At 42.9% G+C, this 18,924-nt stretch overlaps 1 protein-coding gene across 6 annotated transcripts; it reads right to left on the bottom strand.

Annotated features, from left to right (window-relative positions):
• Positions 1-405: 405 nt before the first annotated feature.
• Positions 406-18,522, bottom strand: LOC130513146 (zinc finger MYM-type protein 4-like). Of its 6 annotated transcripts, none has more exons than XM_057011769.1 (29): positions 18,401-18,522; positions 15,562-16,135; positions 15,008-15,066; positions 14,777-14,926; positions 14,632-14,695; positions 14,307-14,503; positions 13,863-13,987; positions 13,511-13,745; positions 13,226-13,438; positions 12,937-13,087; positions 12,605-12,720; positions 12,172-12,516; positions 11,948-12,098; positions 11,194-11,369; positions 10,935-11,106; positions 10,608-10,721; positions 10,311-10,351; positions 10,077-10,215; positions 7,037-7,182; positions 6,821-6,938; positions 6,069-6,320; positions 5,865-5,950; positions 3,962-4,091; positions 3,729-3,871; positions 3,523-3,637; positions 2,908-3,162; positions 2,722-2,827; positions 2,535-2,603; positions 406-1,992 (listed from the first exon to the last, which is right to left on the bottom strand). In XM_057011769.1, exons 1-29 carry the CDS (start codon positions 18,437-18,439, stop codon positions 1,851-1,853), a joined length of 4,623 nt encoding a protein of 1,540 aa, XP_056867749.1. In that variant the 5' UTR covers positions 18,440-18,522; the 3' UTR covers positions 406-1,850. The 6 variants fall into 6 exon arrangements, with proteins under 6 accessions (XP_056867749.1, XP_056867750.1, XP_056867751.1 ...); XM_057011770.1 differs by having other exon boundaries at positions 3,729-3,868; XM_057011771.1 differs by having other exon boundaries at positions 5,865-5,941.
• Positions 18,523-18,924: the final 402 nt, after the last annotated feature.

Raw genomic sequence — 18,924 nt, 5'->3', positions numbered from 1 at the left:
CTGCAAGCGAAGAGATAAACAAAGAATAGGAGACTTATTATATTAACTAAATGGACGTATATGCAGTTTGTGACTGACTTCAGCCACCTTCTGTCTGAAGACCTTTATGTGTGATTACAGCAGGAAAAGTGATAACAACAAGGATTGGATTTGCACCAGTGTACAACACAACGCTGTTTCGAGACATCAGTCTTCTTACAGATGTCTGGACAGTGGCCATTCCGGTTAAGGCTTTATCTCGGCATGACTCACCGCCAACTTCTGGACTGGGCCACCAACAAGTAGTTTAAAGTGTACAACATAGACATAAAACAGGATTCTAGGGTCAATGTCACATTGACAACATAGTAACAAATTAAATGATAACCCTTGAAACAAACAGCTGTGAAGACAATGAAGCACCTCTGTGATTGATCCACGTGGTCCTTTATTCCCTTAACACAACAGTAATGTTTTCAGTACATGATAAATTTAAATCTCACTGTATATCTCTGACTAAACGCATATTTGTTTTTATATCCTGGTTGAACTCAGATGGACAGTTGTATTAAAAAAAGAAGACTGTGTTGTAACGGTTGTCTCACAGGCCAACTGGACGTTCCATTTATCACCAGTTCTGCATCACCGCGGCTACAGTTTTTACCACCGGCTACAAATATTTGGCAGCAGTAAACGTGAACCTTTCCACCGCTGCTCATACAGTGGCTTATGTGTTAGGCACGGCATCAGAGCACTTATTATCGCTGCCGATGGCAAAAAGAAAAAAAAGGGGGGGAGGGAACAGACAGAGAGACTGACAAAAATGTAAAAAGTGCTGAAGACATTGCCAAACATGGAAGAAGCAAAAGTCTGATGCATTTCTAAAAACAGTAAAATTGATATACATTATTATACTCTGAAATCTATCCATGTTAAGAAATGAAGCCCAGCTTCAACTGTTTCAACAGTTCTCAACACCGAGATGAAAAGAATCAGGGAGGGTGAGAGAACTTGGACCAGAAAAGAGAAGAGAGACACGTGATAAACAGGAAATAGAAGGAAAAATAGGAATATTACTCCATATTTTCTATTGCTATGTAGAGTAAAAACACAATAAAAGGGAATAATCTTGGCTGACTTGTGCATTATTTTGGCTTGAGGATGTCACAAAGTCCAATAGAGGCTGCTGTGACAGTGTGGTCTCAGGTTACAGCATGTTCTTCACACCGCAGGTGGAACCAAAAACTTTCAATTCGCACGTTAGGATACATTTAAAGTTTTTCTTTCTCGTAAAACTGAGCTTCCTGTCTCAAAGTAATAATGGATTATCATTTCTCTTTGTCTGGATGAAGGGTTCCGGTGGTGAGATGGGGCTATTCCCTGCCAGATTCCAAATTCTAAATGGTACATATATAAATAAAGGATTTGGTCATATTCAAAAGCACATTATATCTGCTGAAGGCAGTTTAAATGTTTAAAACACCCTTTAAAACCTGTAACCAATAACAATAAATACTAACTTGATTATAATTCAGACTCATGGGAAATTTAAAAACAGGTCAGGCTTGTTAATGAGGTGATCTGACTGTGCCTGTTGGATATAAGTGCTCATCTGTCAGAACTGCCTGTTCTCACATAAAAACTGATGTTCATGATGAATAAACCTGCCACAGGCCACAAAGGCGAGCGCACCACACCGATGTGGCACAGGCGGGCATGAAATGAAGATTCTGTACCACCAACGCAGTTCAGAGGGTCAGAAAGTTGTTGCAATTGTCCGCGTTGTGACAAAATGTCCTTTCATTGTAGTGAAGCCACCTTTCTCCTGCAGAAAAGATAATAAAGTGAATGTGCATGAGCACTAGTCCGTCTCATTGTAAACTCTCCCCGCCGGTGGTGGCTGAAGATCGACGCTTGGACACTTCTGTCAGAACTTCTCTGACAGCCAGGATACGGGTGAGCATGCTCTCTAGAGTGGCGCCCTCTAGAGGCTGGGAAGTGAACCAGTGGGAGCTGTTGAGGTCAAGAAATGAGTATAAAATATAAATAAAGACAATTACACTAAAGAGAATACAGTCACTATTTTTTGTTCCTGTATTTGAAAAGAAATATATGGAAAAAACACATGGAAATGGTTACTTCAGAGCATGCTTGAAGCATTACTGGTGCAGAACCCTAGTCCTGCCCAATGATTGGGATCAGGGAGCAGGTAGGTTTACTCTTGATTCTCTGAGCTGTGATGGACAGTAGGTGTCCTACAGTGACTGGAGTTTTATCACCTTCCGCTCGTGATGCTATCAGTTTGTGAGGCAAGATCTCCTGTAAGTGAGCAATTTTTGTTGCAAACCAAATCACGGATTCCAGCTTTAATGGAGAGCGAAACGTGTGAAGGTGAAGTAGATAACAGGCTTTAATTTTCAGGTGATCTGTTCATTGAGGAGCCTTGTTATTGTCTACACTATTGCAGCACTTTCTCCAATCTACCAGAACAACCATCTACTGTACATGCCAACAATATTCATTCATCACTCGCTGTAAACAATGTGTGGACTGACCTGTGCGTGTGCACATTCTGTTCAGGCTGGAGGTAAAACACATCAGTTCTCTTCTTGACTGACTCTGGACTGTTACAGAGAAGACAACCACGAAGGAGAGGCATTCACTCCCATGCATTACAGATACTGGATGCTTTTTTCAGAGGCGTAAGCGGCCTAAATTTGAATGCTTGTGTGTATTCCTCACCATCTAGAGAGGTAGAACTCGTACAGTCTGACAGGACATTGCAGGGGGTTGGTCACATTTTGATGCATTTCCAGCTCCTCTGCCGTCTGCCGCTTTCTCAAATGTTCTGCAAACAAGGAAAAGGAGGTTTAAGACCCTGACTTTGATTTTGGACGAGCAAAAAGGCATTTGTGTTACCCTCCGTACCCGTCTCCTGTCTGTGTGGTGTGGCGGTGCTGCTTCTGTGGAGGAGGTAGTTCGCTTTGCCTGTTCGGCTGCAGGCTTTGGAGCAGCGGGTGAAGTTGGTAAAAGAAAGCCTTTGGTGATGCTCCAGGGTGGTGTAACCAAAATTTTTAGTGCAGAAGAAAAGCAACGTGTTGAGCAGCACGATGGGGGAGTAGGCGCCCAACTGCTTACACTCCCACAGGTGGGATTCGGCAACACGAGATGAGACAACACCGCCTTGAGGAAGAAAGAGACAGCACATATTGGAAGGAGCTCAAGATTTTATCAGTATATGAAAAACAATGTGTTTTTTTAGTGAAACTATATAAATACTGATGGTCCAGGGTATGTAGGGTATGTGTCCATATTCACAAACAGGTGTTAAGAGAAAACCATTGTTAAATATAAGTTTAAGAGGGAACAAAGGTAACTGATAAATGTTCCATAGAGACAATGGAACATTGTCACCATGACAATCCCTTTAGATGTGGACCTTAATTATAGCTATAAAGAGATTTAAAGCTTTGAAGCATGAATACAACAATGGTTGGCTGATAGAATTTGAATGGAAATGTGTCATTTGGTTAAGATTCATACCACCAGGTAATAATTTAGGCCTCCAGACTCGCAGCATCTGTGTGATCTCAACAGTGAACTGGTTGTAGAGTGGATCGGTGAAGATGTTCTCTATCCGGCCTTGCATAAACAGGTACTGTCCAATTAAAGCCAGGCAGAGCAGGTGAGGAATCGACGCACAGTCACAGCAATAGAGCCAATTTCCGGATGTAAATGAGTGTTGGTACCTGCTGAATCCCCAGACACAGGTAGAAGATGCTGTCTGGGCTGTACGTCTCCCCGTTCGGCCGCCTGACCTCCTGGATGAATCGAGCTAGTGCGAAGCTTAGTTCCACAGAATTGCACTCAAGGATATCTTCTTTAACATCTACTGGATGGACCAGACCGTAATAATGGTGAACAGTCAGCGAGTTGGAAAAAGAGAAGCCAAGCAGGGACAGGAAGTAGAAAGCAGACTCACTCTGCGGCTGCTGTTTGTCCCGCTGTTGGACCCAGCTCTTCCAGGCTTTAACCCCATACAGGTGGTTCACTTTGGAGGCGGTTGGACTCGACGTGGCGCTGCGGTCCGACAGACCGGTCCGCCTTCGACTCTGGATAGACAGAATAAAAAATAAGCCAAAGGCTTGTCTGTGTATATATAGGGAGAGATTTTTTTTCAAAATACATGTAATCAAAATCAGTGATGACATCAAACCATCTACATCTGTAAACATGGACCTCCATAGTAAACCAAGTTCAAAGCATAAGAAACACTAATGTGAAAGCAAATATATTACAAAAATAAAATATTGAATCTTTAAATACTTTAGATCTTGCTTATAAAAAGCCTTATCGGTTTTTAACAGAAGCAGCAAATTAACCCAAAACACTTAATAGGACACTAAATTCTAAAAATCCTTTTAGAAATTAATACAGCATCAAGCACACATTCAAAAATGTATTTAGAATCAATGAAATCACGACTTTACAGTTAATTATTTCTACTAATGGTACAATTCAAGTTAAACAATCCACATCAATCATCATTTTATAGGACTACTTCACATTTATGGATATTAACGTGTTTGGAGGGATAGGTGCAATTAAGTCTATGTGTGATTCATTTATGAGTTCTTGGAAATAAAAACTTGAAAAACAAGATTACCAGGCCAAACAAAGTGTTGTATCTTACAGGTAGAGATTATTCTAAAAAAATTAAGTGTTTTAACCAGTTTTAGAACCTTTGAACACAACTTAGGTCCTTTAATTAAGTGAATACAATCTCGTCAATATGAAAACTACCTGAAGAGACAAAAATATCTGATGTGAGTCTTAGAAAAGTGAAAAACGAACCTTAAGCAATAAGTAATTTGACCAGTCAATAACAGATGTAAAGGTTTAAAACGAATAGCGAAAATGAACAATGCCAACGTCAAAGGAGAGGCAGAAGTTTATGCTTGGTTTGTTTCAGGCAGCTGACAGCAACGGAAACACCAACATTAACAGTGTTACACACAGCAGTGGGTTATATAACACAACATGTTATATCAGCATCATAACATTTAATCCAATACTTGGTAACATGAATCACATTCATTTCTACATTTTCATCTGCATATTTTAACTAACAAAATTTAACAAAGGTGCCTTTAATAAATGGGTGTTCATGTATATAAAGTTACGTCTTTACTCGGCAATCATCTCCTTGGTGGTGACGCAAAGCCTCTCTTGGATGGTGCTTCTAAAAAAAGGAGATAGAATGTCAGACAAAATACAAAATAAAATACATCTGGAATATAATGTTCTGGATTAAAAGAAGTGTGCATCCCCTAAATCACTTTAATACACACATCAAGCAAGCATTTACATGCAAACGTAAACACCTTAGTCAGTGTCACATGTTTCATTTGTAACTGTGGATAAAGTGGTAAATCTGGAAGATACGTTGACTTCATAGACTTTATAGCTACAGTACATATAACAACCTGCTCTCACATACTCAAAGTTAAGCTTAGCTTAATAAAATATTAAAAAATAGATTAAATACGCTCCCATAACTGTTGTTTATGTAATGAAAAATGACATGCTTCGGAATTACTGTTCCACTTTCATAGACAAATAAATAAAACTGTTTTCTAGTCAATACTCACTGCTGAGGACTTGCTAAAGAAATGTGTCCTTAGTTGTTCAATTCAGTAGATGGCGCTGTGGCAAAGCTGCTAGGGTCCAAAATTGGGCTCTTGAGGATTGCGCCTATATCCTACTGCAGTGAAATGCAGTCCGGTGTATAAACGGTATTAATAATGGAGGGAGAAGCGTGTTCACGGTATTAAACTAGAGAAGGAAAAGGTTCCCAAGGTTAAGGGGTGTGAGCGTGGTCGTACCCGTTTCCTGCTGGTGAAACAGTCTCTGGGTCTCTTCACTCCCCGCTGTGGTGCCGGCGGCTTCTGATCAAACGATTCTGTGCACGCTCACAGACAGACAGAGTTAGCCGCATGTGTATGAATACTACTAAAGTGGGTGGTGAAGAGGTGGACGAATACAACAATGGAGATCTGCAGCAGACTTCAGTTTGCGTGAGGTCTCACCAGATGGGAAATCAGTCTCCAAGTCCATCATTGGAGAGGACGGGGGTTGATGGGAGGTGCTGTTGGCAGGTGGCTCACTCGTCGTGGCGCTCTCCTTCAGCCTGGCGTTAGCTCTGGCATCGCTCATCTCCGTGTTGCCCTCTGAACTTGTATCAACTGGCGGGCCGGCTTCAGCGCGCCTGACGCTCTCATTGGTTATCGGCGCCACGGCCTCTGATCTTCCAATATCAGACCCCATCTGGTCTGTTTCAGCTGTTCAGGAAAAAGAACGAGGAGCTTAAATTCTGCTCATTAAAGTGAAACCTTTAAAATCTTGAATCAGCATGGTTGTTGTCTTCTTAACCACTTTAACCCTTTCGGGGTCACAGGGAGGGTACACAATGCAGGGCTCACCCCTGGATTAGTCGCCAGGTCATCGCAGAGCCCAATATGAGCAATTGTGGGTTTGGTACCTTGCTCAAGGGTACCGCAGCAGTGCTCTGAAGGTGTTCTGGCACCTTCCTTGTTTTGTCTGCACTGGGGCTCAAACCTAGAACCCTCTGATTCTCAACCCAGTCTCCAACAGCCTGAGCTACCACTCAAAATATAAAATCTAGAAGGAGGAAGGAAAACATGCAACATGCTTCTTAATACTACATTTTCTACAGGACATTCTGATCCCAAGTTTTCTTTTCGAGCACAAATAGGATGGGGAAAAAAACCAAAAATGTATTAAAGTGTGAACCGCCAAGTAGTCAAGAACGAGACCCAACCTGCAGTGGAAGCAGGCACTTGTATAGCTTTTTCCTCCCTCGCTGATAAAGGCTCAAACTGGACCGCTGCGTCTTGCATGTCCTTGACCAGCGGTGAAACCACCATGGGTACTGGAACCTGTAAGAAAACAACAAAAATAAACACAACGGTAGATGAAAACTTTAAACAAGTTCATTATTGTGGCCCAGCAAACTCGCATAAGTACTGAAACATACGGGTACGGGCATCGCCACTGGAACAGGTGTGTGCTGGGAATACAGGTTCATAGGCACTGGGATGAAGACCGGCACTGGGACTGGCACCACTACCACCTTCACTTTCTCCTCTCCTTCTGCAGAGCTACCTGAGGGCTGAGACAATGCTGCACGAGGGAGACACACAGAGGTAGACGTGGACAAGACGAGTGGTGAGCAGCCATGCTGGGAGGCAACGCTGACACATCTTTATGTAAAAAATAAGCTGCCCTTCAATGTTGCTTTGTAAGAGCTGTTTAATGGCACCAATTTAAATTCCTGTTGCTACTGGAGAAGCATCAAGGGGTAGCTTATTGACTCATGGTGTGACTCTCCTGAGGCAAACAGAAGACATTTTTGGATCTGAGAAGACATGTTTCAGAATGGTCCTCCTCTGCTGGCCCATATGTTGCTTATACAAAACAAAAGAAAAATCAAATTCATCCTTATGTGGAAAATATTTATTGCCTGTTATCCAGAAATTGCATAGATTAAAACAAACAACCGGTCGTGTGTCTGTTTTCTTACAGTCTCCTCAGTTCCATTTCATTATCCGCCATTATTTAAAAATGAAAGCTGCTATCCAACAATAACCAAATCTTCTTCCAATAGAACAAGGACACACAAACATGCAGTTTTAGGCTCTTACCTACAGAAATAATAAAGCACCGGAAATGCAAAAAGATGACAAATAAATGTAAACAGACAGCTGACTTCCTCAGGCAGCAGATGTGTGAAATAACTTAAAAATGTAAACATGGAGGAGTCATAAATGCGACTCCAAAAGTGATTTTATAAACAATCAGCCCCCATAATTTCTGCTTGCATCACAGAAACAATTTGTTGCAGACTTTCTAACTGAACATGTGGGTCACCCTCCAGCAAAAAAACAACCTATAATAAAGTTTAAAACCTGTGCTTTTAGATCGAGACCCAAATCTTGTAAAGGAGCTCAGTCATAGCTCAAAGATTCTGGGAATGTCTGGAAGAATCGGCCATGCTGGAAAAGGTTATTTACCAGCAACTGTTAGGATAAAACAACTGAAGGTTGATGGTGTCCCATAGCACAACCCACCATTTTGAAATGTGCTTTAAAACACATGATAAAAGCAGCATAACCAGGAAAAGCTTGGGGTGATTGACAGGAATCGGTGAGGTAAAACTGGTTATATTGCATTTGCGTATCTCGTGTGCAGATTTTCCACAGTGGCACGGAAACACAGTTGCTCTTTAATAAAATGATGCAGCTTTGTATCCAGAATACCTCCTGAAATAACATTCTTGGATGAGCTCAATTTCAGTCCGTGTGAGCTTCCTCCCTGAAGCTTTGTCACTGCAGTGACCTCCTCGCTGCTCGTGGGAGTCCGCCTCCTGGACCACAAACCCGCTGGCCCTGCAGTGTCCAAATTAGTTTGAGCCGACCCATATTTATCATCACAAACGGCACATTTTGGGAAATTTTTAATCTGCACGTGATTCGTATCTTTATGTCGTTTCCATGGCGATGGCGTGCAGATACAGCTGGGTCTAATTCTGTCTGATTTAAGCGGAGGTTCTGACTTCAGCCTGTACGGATAACCACGAAAACACAGTGAGCTGGATGTTGTAGTGATGATTAGCAGCAGTCGTCCTGGTGGTCTCTGAGCTGGGGGGAGGTGCGGCAGAACTTGTCCCCAGATCAGCAGGCTGTGGAAAGAAAAATGTGTGATGCGCTTCACCTCCTAACAAGTGCTTTCAATTCATTCAGAAGCACCGATGTGAGTTTTCTAATGTTGCTCAATATCAACGCGATGCTAGCTGGCACGTTCCACATTAAATAAGCAAGTCTTAGTGGGCTGTGATACTGCGAGGACTTACCTTTTGTTTCCAGTTCAGGTGCTGTTCTGTAGATCAGTCTGGTGTGGTAGACTTCAAAACAGGGTACAGGACAGAGGCTGGGCTCTCCTGAACATGTTTTACAGTAATACAAAGTCTGATTCCCTTGTTTCTCACTCCTCTCCCAGTTCTCTTTGTCTCCACCATTCACTTTATCCAGGTTTAGTCCATTTGTCTCTTCCTCATCCGAGGTTCTGCCAGCCTCCTCCATCTTTTGTTTCTTTTGCTCCTGCTCCTCTTCCGCCGCCGTTTTCCTCTTGTGATGGCAGCACACCTTACAGTCGGAGCCGCTCTCCCGCTTCCCGAGAAAATGGCGTCCAGTTAGGCGCGCAGGGGGGTTTGGCGATGTGGCTGTGGATGCTTCTGCAGACGTCCGGCTGAGGTTCGAGGAGCTATCTAGCTGAGCTGGTGCACTTATTGAAAGAGCTGGTTGTGAAAAATGAATAACGGAATGAACCAAAAGAAAATGAATGAATGGATTTGACGGTGTGTACAAAAGCACACACCATCATGGCGTTAAAAAAAAAGAAAAGAATGGCTACTAGAAATGCTACTACAGCTCAAGAAGATTATTGGTATGTTACTGCGTGTTGTGAATTCAGTAATCATGCAAATTGTTACTAGTGCATGTATAAATGTATTCGAACAAATCATGTTTTCTTAGCAAAATGATACCTTTTAACAGTTTGCCTTTTAACACCTGGAGTTGAGATTACGCTCAAGACAAAGTGTTAAAAAGAGCTTTTGAAGCCTCTTTAAGCTGCCAGCACACTTGAAGAGAACCTAGCCCCACGAATCACTCCATCCTGGCGAAGGCACACTTCCGCTAACAAGCTAACATCTGGACTAACACACACCACAATCAGCAACTTGTTCTGGTTGAGCGCCGTTTCAACACACAGCAAAAATCAGTCCGCTCACTTAAAGGTTTACACGCCGTGCACTCTAAGCCTAACTTTTTTATTCAGTTGTATATTTCAAGTTAAAAGGTAAAGAGAAATCTGGGTGCATTATATGTGTGTCATCATAAGCCTAATTTCTTTATTGTGAGTGGTAACATCATTGCGTGTCACCGCTGCCCCTTAATTGATTCAACGCAGCAGAAAATAGTCATTTTGTTTCAAACATCTGTATTGATGGTAGTTACCTGACGATTCAATCGAAGTCTCTGACAACTGGCAAAAGGTTTCCTGGTCTGTCGTGAAGGGCCGACACAAAACCGACTTGTTCTTCATTTGACGTCGGCGGGATATAGGCACTCGCATAGCATCGGTCTGGGTGCTGGCCTGCACACAGCCAACGAAATACAGCGGTTCTAAGTCCATCCAAGACCAGCTTCGTAGTCATCTTTTGGAGTCAGGGTTAGACGTGTAATACTCACATGGTCGAGGTTCTTGCCATCGTTGGCGGATGGAAGGGCCCCTAAAAAGAACAAGAAATCTGATTAGTATAAACGGAGTTCACTGAAAATAGTAATAATGTTTTTAATTGCTTTTGAGAAAGGGAAACGCAAAGGTTTCACTTGTTTTTAAGTAGACATTTGACAACCTGATCTCTGCAAATCCTCATTTTACATCCACTGTGCTAAGGTGGCAAAAGTGAAAGAAAGGTCTTGCTGTCTAAATACGGAACACTTGGTGTTCTAGAACGCCCCACGTGGTTACGTGTATGAACTAACCAGTCAAAGCAGTATCTGCTGACACACTGGGCTGAGCGGCAGAGCCGTTGGCCAGTGACACCACATCAGCTATGACAGGATTCATCTTTGAGGAATGGTTAGAGTGGACTGGAGCTGGAAAAAATGATGAGCACACCTAAGTTAGAACCAATTTTGTTTTGTTTTATTTTGTTGTGGAATTTTTTTTAAACTGGCTTGTATCGTCATTACATGTCCTGGGTGTACACTTCGGCTGAACAGATTGCCGTTTTAATTTGTACCCAAACTGAATTTGCGGTTTCTAGCAGTAGTTGCTTGGCCCAAGCCCGGTGTGACGCAACGGTTCACCTGCTGGAGTCTGTTGCTCCGTTCCAATACCGTTGCTGTGGCGGCTTTTCTCAAAATGCATGTAGCAGTAGTGCAGCATGCAGGACAGGTTGCAGAAATTACGGACAGACCCCAAACACTGCAGCTTCTCGGTCATGTAGCCCTGCTTCCTGCAGCCGTCGCATCTCGCCATCTGAATGAGAAGGGAAAGAAAGATTAGGAATAGACAGTCAACACACACCTGTTCAACTACATGCCAACTTGTGTTGAGACTCCTTACCCCATAATACAACACAGTGTACTGGGACATGCAGTGGGGTTTACAGAACTCCTCCATTCTGCCTCCATAGTGACTGTGGAGCATCTTCAGGCTGAAGCCAGAGCAGTAAGTGCAGGGACGCCAGGGATGGGCGTTATTACGAGATGTTAGCTCATACCTAAAGAGCAGCTTACAGTCTGGAACACAAGTTAAGGGGACAAACTCAACATACGGTAGTTACAGAGCTATTATGGTATCCTCATGTCATCGTATAAACTAGCAAAATTCCGCACACAGACTGCAAAATGTGACAAGGAATGTCAGACTAATAAAAAAAATTCCAACTTGAGATGGAGGAGAAATCCCAAGTCAAATGACCTTTTCAACCATGCATTTTTATCCAGCAGGGAGCCTGGAGTCTGCATCTTAATTTCACCATTTTCAATTGTTAAATTGCTTGAATTTACTAAATGGGCCATGTTTGGGAAAAGGACATCAGCAAGAGCTGGAGCTCAAAGAGGAACTAAGCTCAGACTAAAATCCTTTCTTAAATTTCCAAGGGAAAAAAAACCCTCAAAAACTAGTTTCCCCAGAATAAAAACAGTTAAAAATTTAAGAAGTCACTTTATCTGGTGCCATGTACCGAGAATGAGATGGAGAACCCTCTCCTTACAGCCCACGATGTGTCGCTGTGGTGAATGTTTTGCTCAAATATCTGTCCCACTATTAAGACATAATTCAACAGGTGCATTAGCCAAAACTGATGTTTACTCACTTTCACTGCAGAACATTAGGTCCTGTTGGTTATAGCTGATGGTGTCAAACAACACCTTTTCCTGTTTACAGTGCTCACACGTGGCCAAGATGTTCCTCTGGGTTTTATATTGGTCACAGCATGTCCGACTACAGAACATAGAGATGCGACCCTGCAGAACGGAAAGAGATGATGCCGTTACCTGTGTGGGCTTCAGTTCAACTACGCCCCCGTTATTTCCTTACTTGGTGACTGAAAAGCACTGGTTTAATGGTGAATTGTTTGTTGCACTGGTGGCAGGTCAGCTTGGAAAGGTCACTGGCCCCACCCTCTGCTGGTTTCTGCAGCACGTCTGCAGGTGCTTTGGCCTGAGCTTGGCCTGGGAGGGAGGGAAAAGACAGGGCCGTGCAGGACGGGACCAGTGGGGGCACCGAGGTGTGATTGGGATGGTGACCCTGGTGGGGGGTTGAAGACAAGTCCTGGGGGACGGGCGGGAGTGAGTTGGCAGGGGATCCTTGTCTGAGTACAGAATGGTCCCTGCAAGGGGAGATTCCATTCACCAGGTCTGAATTTGAGTTGTGTCCGGATTTCTGGGGAAAATTGACAAGAATATCAGAAACATGAAAACAGACATTGCACCATTTGGAATTGCGCATCAAAAAGGCCCGTCTAACATACCCTGTATGTCAGAACACATTCATAGGAGCAGAAATTGCGAATGGTGCCGTCGACCATGGCCAGGTGGTACTGAGGAACGGCTGAAACCTTACAGTGGCAGCAGGGAAACGCAGCACCTGCGGGAAATGAAGACACCTTAAAACGCAAGTACTAACCAGCGCTGTGTGGGTTCTAAAGCACGCTTTAACAAAGGTCATGTGATCTGTGTATGTCTGATCAAACTGGACTTTCCAGTAACACAGTCCTGCACTTACATTGACACAGAAGAGATTGTTTCACGCATGCTACAATCAAATGTATTAATAATAATGGACTCTCACTGCGTCACTCACCACTAAGGATGTGTTGGGCTGGTCGACTTTGTTCCACGCAAGCGCTCGAACAGTAGAGTTGAATTTTGCCCTTTTGATCTCGCTCAATGAGGGTGGACGCCACGATCGCCGCCTTGTGACAGTTGGCACACTCCACCATCTTCCTGCATGTCTGGATAATAACACATTTCAACGCTTGACGATCCTGGATCTGGATTTAATGTTGCTGCATATTTTCTCAGCGTTTTATAGTTTATCCTGCCGTGTCGTCGGTGAGCAAACATGTGAGAGGGAATGCTTTGAGACAAACCTGTTTGTATGTACTGACGCATGTGGGACCACAGAAGTTCAGCTCTGTTCGTTCAATTGTGAGCGTCTGACAGGACCCCGAGTTGCTATTGCAATAAAGGCCGCAGCCTTCGCAGCAGTTCATGGCCAACTGCCGAATCTTGCGCCATGTTACAAAACAGGCGTTACTACAGAGTCTGTGCAGACGACCTTGATGGTTGACCTCATGCTCAATCTGCAAACATACAAAGATACAATGAATAATTCCTCACATTTTCACTCAGGAAACCGGCCCGGCCTCTCTTACCCGGTTAGAAATCTTGCAGACGCTGCAAGCAGATCTCTCGGACTGTTTGTCCACTGGCTTCTCAGGTAACTTCTCGGGCTTTTTCTCTGGTTTTTTATCAGTCCATTTATCAGGGGTTTTGTCTGGTTGTTTCTTGTTGTGTCGAAAGACAGAGAGACAGAACAGGCCGCAAAAGTGCAGGTAGCTGTTGTCCTCTGCAGGAATCGTAATCATGTCCCTGGGCTGGAGAATTTCCCTGCAAAGAAAATACCAGGAGACGGCTTAGAAACTCTTACGTTAGATGGTCGTAATGGAAGATGATATAAAACATTTAAAACCACATAAGCACATAAGTTGTGTTGCGAGACCAGACCTGTGGCACTGGGAACAAGTTCGATTCTTGTTGGCTGGGGGCAGATGGCCAGTTAAACAGACAGTGGAGCAGAAGAGCTGTGTGGATCCTTTTCTTTGGAATGCTGTTTGGCCTTTAAGCAGAACCTGCAACCATTAAATCAGCAAGAAAGTGAAGGACTTCTTCATTTTCTACTAAGAGCAGTGTTTTTTTTATTTCCTTCCATGAATTCGCAGCTATACAATTATTTCTATAGTTCATATTTCAGGATAAGTTTATGATTTGACATCTGCTTGAGAGGAAATACAACATGCTAGCAGGCCAATCACAGCTGGTGCAGTCACAACGGTGGATCTGGTTGTCGGGGTCTGCTTGGGGCCTCTAGAGGCTTTGCATTAACACAGCAGATCGTTTGTGTTCAATCATTCGTCAATACTCTGCTGAATTGTAAAATGACATTAGTACCTTTAAACAGCCACTGCAGCGAACAATACCGGGAATAGTGGGTTGAGGGGGGCGTGGTGGTCCTGGTGCCAGCACCGGTAGGGAATTCTGAACTGGAACTTGTGGTCTGATTGTAAGGGGAGCCATGGCTTGTAGGACCGCACCTCTACTTGGGATAAAGATGGCTGCTGGAGGAGGAGCCTGGAGTGCTGCTGGCACTTAGGAAACATCCAAAACAAATATTTTGGGTTAATTTACCATTTAATGGAAGGATAAGGAACTATATGCTCTGTAAGTAAGTTAACAATATTAACAATACCCACAAAAAGAAAATAAGCCGACTTACTGGGAGGAACAGCAAAGGCGTTTCCTCCTCCTACAGAGTAAACAGAGCTGATCCTTAGCTCCTCCTGAAAAACACAATCATTTTCCCTTACTGTAATGTAACTAATCTGACAACTTCAATAAACGTCAGACGGATCATCTCAGACCTCCTGATGCTCCAGCTCCTCTTTTATCTGTTTGATGGAGTTCTGAGGCAGTAAAGCAGCATCGTAGCCCTCGTCAATGGGCTCATCTTTGATACTGATAGGAGCTGGCAATGGGGGAGTGCTTTCCTCCACTGGAGCTGCCTCTGATCTCTAAAATAAAGAAGTCATCATGATTCGCCGCTCCGCTCTAGTGTTTTGTCAAACCCAGTAAGTCAGCGTAGGTTTTCGGACCTGGACATCCCCCTCCTGGCTATCCTCAGTCTCCTCTGCCTGGTTTATTTCACCTCCATCTGATGAAAGACCAGATCGATTTAGTTACACAGATGCATGTGCTGCACAGGTTATCACAAAAATGAGGAAAGGTCAAATAAAAATTCAAAGACATTTGAAGCAAATCAGGAGCAACACTTTAAGCATGTTTCCTTTGAACTTTAACGTGGGGACTTGCTACCACGTACCACGAAACTGATTTTTTTTCGTGGCCTGTTTGTTTTGGAGAGGACAATTGTCCATCACTCACATGGCTCCATGAACTCCTTTCATAGATTCAAATTGAGGAGTCGAGTTAAGACTTTCAACACAGAAAGCTCTTGATTTTTTCAGAACTAAAGCTCTTTGCCATGAAGATAAACGTCCATTCATGTTTTCCATAAAGGGGCCTTTAGGAAGTACCTGAATATGATATAGCATGTTGGCATTCCCTCCCTATTAGAGCCATATGACAAAAAAATTGTATCATAAAATACGCAATGTGGCTCCATCAGTCACATATTTCATATTATTACCTTGGCTGTTATCAGGTGAGTGACCCTGGGAAGAGTGGGAGGTGTCCGGTGACTCGCTACTCCGTTCCTTTTCCTGTTCATCCTCCTGGTCTTTCCTTGAGCGACTAGCAAAGCAGTTTTCTTGGTTGGAACTCCTCTCCAGTCCTGGCTGCCTTTTCTTACCATTTGCATCATCCGCCCGAGCGTCATCCAGAGTGCCCGACGGCAGAGCAAAGTGCCAGTCTTCGTCATCTTCCATGCCGTCTACAGCATCATCGAAAGCTGCCCCACCGCGCCGCCCTGTTCCTTCTCCATCATTGGCTCTCATAATAAATAAAGAGGGTTGGTCAGAGGATGGCGGGGACGTGTGGGGTAGAAGCACCTCTCCAGACCCTTCCTCCATCTTTTCTTCTTGTCTGCTGCCATTACTCTCGTCTTCTGGCTGTAGGGGATTCACTTGTCCGGGACTTTTGTCTATTCCAGTTGCCTCTTCCTGGTCCCCACTCTTGGACGAGGTTACAGAGCCCCTGGAGGAATCGGCATAAGGTCCAAGACCCATCACCTCATCAAACACTCTTGAAAGGTGCTGATCATGCTATTGAGAGAGGAAATTAATTTTAAAATAGGACTTCAAACAGTAAATTAGGCAAAGGTCTGGCATCCAATCTTACATAAGTTAGTTATACTACTTTACATAGTATATTATGATATTACTTTACATTTTCACAAATACACTAATCCTTCAACATGTTAATGTATGTTTGGGGAATCCAAAAGCAGTTCCCATGTTCTACACAACACAGTTCAGTTCTTGTTTTCAAAGAAACTTTTTTCCAGTGAGTGCACAATATCCCTCATATTGTGACACACCTTAAACGACCTTGCATGTGTTCATGTCGGGGGGGGGGGCAGGTCTTCCAGCGTCCTCTTTTCTTTAAGGAGGAAGTTAGAGGTTGTTCCACTTGTAGTGGAGGGTTTGGCATAGTGAAAGGATTAAAGGCAGTATAGTATATAATGTAGAAATACACAGCCGTGTAAGGATAGGTTATAATCAAAATTCCACTTTGATCTTGAACAGATCGAAGGTCAAATTAAAACTGAATTATTACCTGGCCTTTTGTCAAAATTTCCTGAAAGTTGAAATCCATACATCTTTACTCACGGACAAAAAAATGCCAATTGTTGCATAACCTTGGCGGAGTGGACGTGACACTCCAATATTGATATAATTATAAGTGATGGTCAATCTCTCATCAATGCTCGTTATACATAGACAAGGTCATTTCCCCACATGTGACCTTTAACTGCATATTCAGCTTTAATTTGAGGGTATCTGACCAAGTTTCCAAACCAGGTAAGGTGTAGAAATTACAAGTTTCAACATGTGCCTATCACTTCTTAAGGGACAAAAAGTAATGGGGCAAATATTACGATCAAAAAACAAACTCTCTCTTCATTCTTGGTTGCAATCCCTTTGCAGTCAATTACGGCCTGGAGCCTAGAATGCCTAGACACCCCTCTACCAGGCCTCTAGTGCAAATGTCTTCAGATCCTGTTGGTTTCTTGGGGTATTTTCCCTTCAGTTTTGTCATCAGTAAGTCAAATGCATGCTCAGATTCAGGTCAAGTGATTGACCTTTGCATAGCAGTCCTATTGGTTGCCTTAAACAAAAGCACTTCGAAACATCTGACTGAATACAAGCAGATATGGTTGCTTGAAACACTTTGTCAGCAGTTGATGTAACACTTTGTCAGCAGTTACATCAATAAACACAAGTTAAATACGATTCTAATCGGTTTGGCACCATTCATGCCCACAGCATGACACTAGCACCGCCCTGCTTGACTGATGAGGTGGCGAGTTTAGCACCTCATCCTAAATACAGCTTGTTTCACTGACAGTGACAGCTCTTGGTTTTCATATTGACAGCAACAGAGGAACCAGGAACCAATTCCAGACCTCTTACCTGCTTAAATGATAATGAATAAAGAAGAGAGCAGAAAAACACCTTGAAATAGCCTTCGAGGCAACTGTCACATTTTAAAACTGTTGTAATTCCCCCCGTGTTTAACTGATTCGGATGCAAATGATCTCAAATGAAGGCTTAAAGTCTGTACTTCAATCACATCCAATTCGTTTCATTTCAAAAGGGAAATGCTTCGACGTAACCTTTTAGTAATTCTGCTAACAAACAGCAAAATAGCAACAAACGCCGGCTGTCACATAACCTCATTTGTGGAGGTAATATTACAACAATTTCAAACAAACTTGTCCTGCTCTACCATCTTAGCCAACAGAATTGCTTTATTTTAAAATATACTTCAAATAACCATAAGAAGGACTCAACTGTGTTCTTTTGCTAATGTCGCATTTTACTCAGTTTAATGGCCGCACAGTAAATTAGCCAAACATCACAAGTTGTCCTGTAGCTTTGCGATTGCTCAAGAGAAAAGGGGGATATAAAATAACCAAAAGGCCAGCTATTTCTTTATTCTCTACTTTGTATTGTTCCCATCAGCTTCGCACGGGCTTTGTGGAGCAAGCAATCAACATTATTTACAATGTTCATTGAGGGCGTGCTTCTGCCTTCTCAATCTACAATACATATTATTTTACGCTGAATTTGCATGTTAGCTAAGAAAATCCAGATATCTGTGTTTTAAACAGTTTTGCGTGTCGTTATGATACGCATTAGTGATAAATAGGAGCAATCTGCAGGCTCGTATGCTAGCTAGCTAACGTTAGCATCATCTCGATGGGGAAATTATCCGACAGCTGACACTTTGTGGAGCTACATCTAATTCAGATGACTTACTGCCTGCATACTGCAGGGATTATACTATAACGGTGTATAACTTACCTTTAACCGTCTTAGTCTAAATTCCTCTGAATCCGCCATCTTTTAATAATGCAGCACAGTCCGCGCTTCCACCCACCCACCAAGACGCTGAAGTTGACTTCCGGTTCACAGCTTCCAGTTTGATGCTCTAACGAAAGTTTGATTTTTGGATCAAGTTAGGACGTGTTTTAACCTGAATGCGTTGAGTGTTTTTGTCATAATTTTAAATTTTTACGTGCTTAGTGCCCTGTTTAGTAAATATGTACAATTTGATGCAGAAACAGACCTAAACATGTCTATATCTAGAGAAAAAAGAAGGATCTGTTGGACTTTGCAATACCAAAAAACATTATTTCAAAGAATTTTCACAGAGAGCATAGGTGAGGTCAGGAACAGACAGGGTTGGTCACAAGAAATTAGTCCAAGAAATAGAAAGTCAGGCACGGAGCTCAAACAATTTGGCAGTGTGTGTGAAAGTCTGGGGTTTAAATACTGAGGAAAACTAGTCTGCGAGATTGAGCTGATGACTGGAGGGAGTGTCAGAG

The sequence above is a fragment of the Takifugu flavidus genome, chromosome 16 (genome assembly GCF_003711565.1).
Source record: "Takifugu flavidus isolate HTHZ2018 chromosome 16, ASM371156v2, whole genome shotgun sequence".
Taxonomy (NCBI): Eukaryota; Metazoa; Chordata; class Actinopteri; order Tetraodontiformes; family Tetraodontidae; genus Takifugu; species Takifugu flavidus.
The sequence above is the reverse complement of the archived record's forward strand: the minus strand, read 5'-3'. Positions and strand labels throughout refer to the sequence as shown.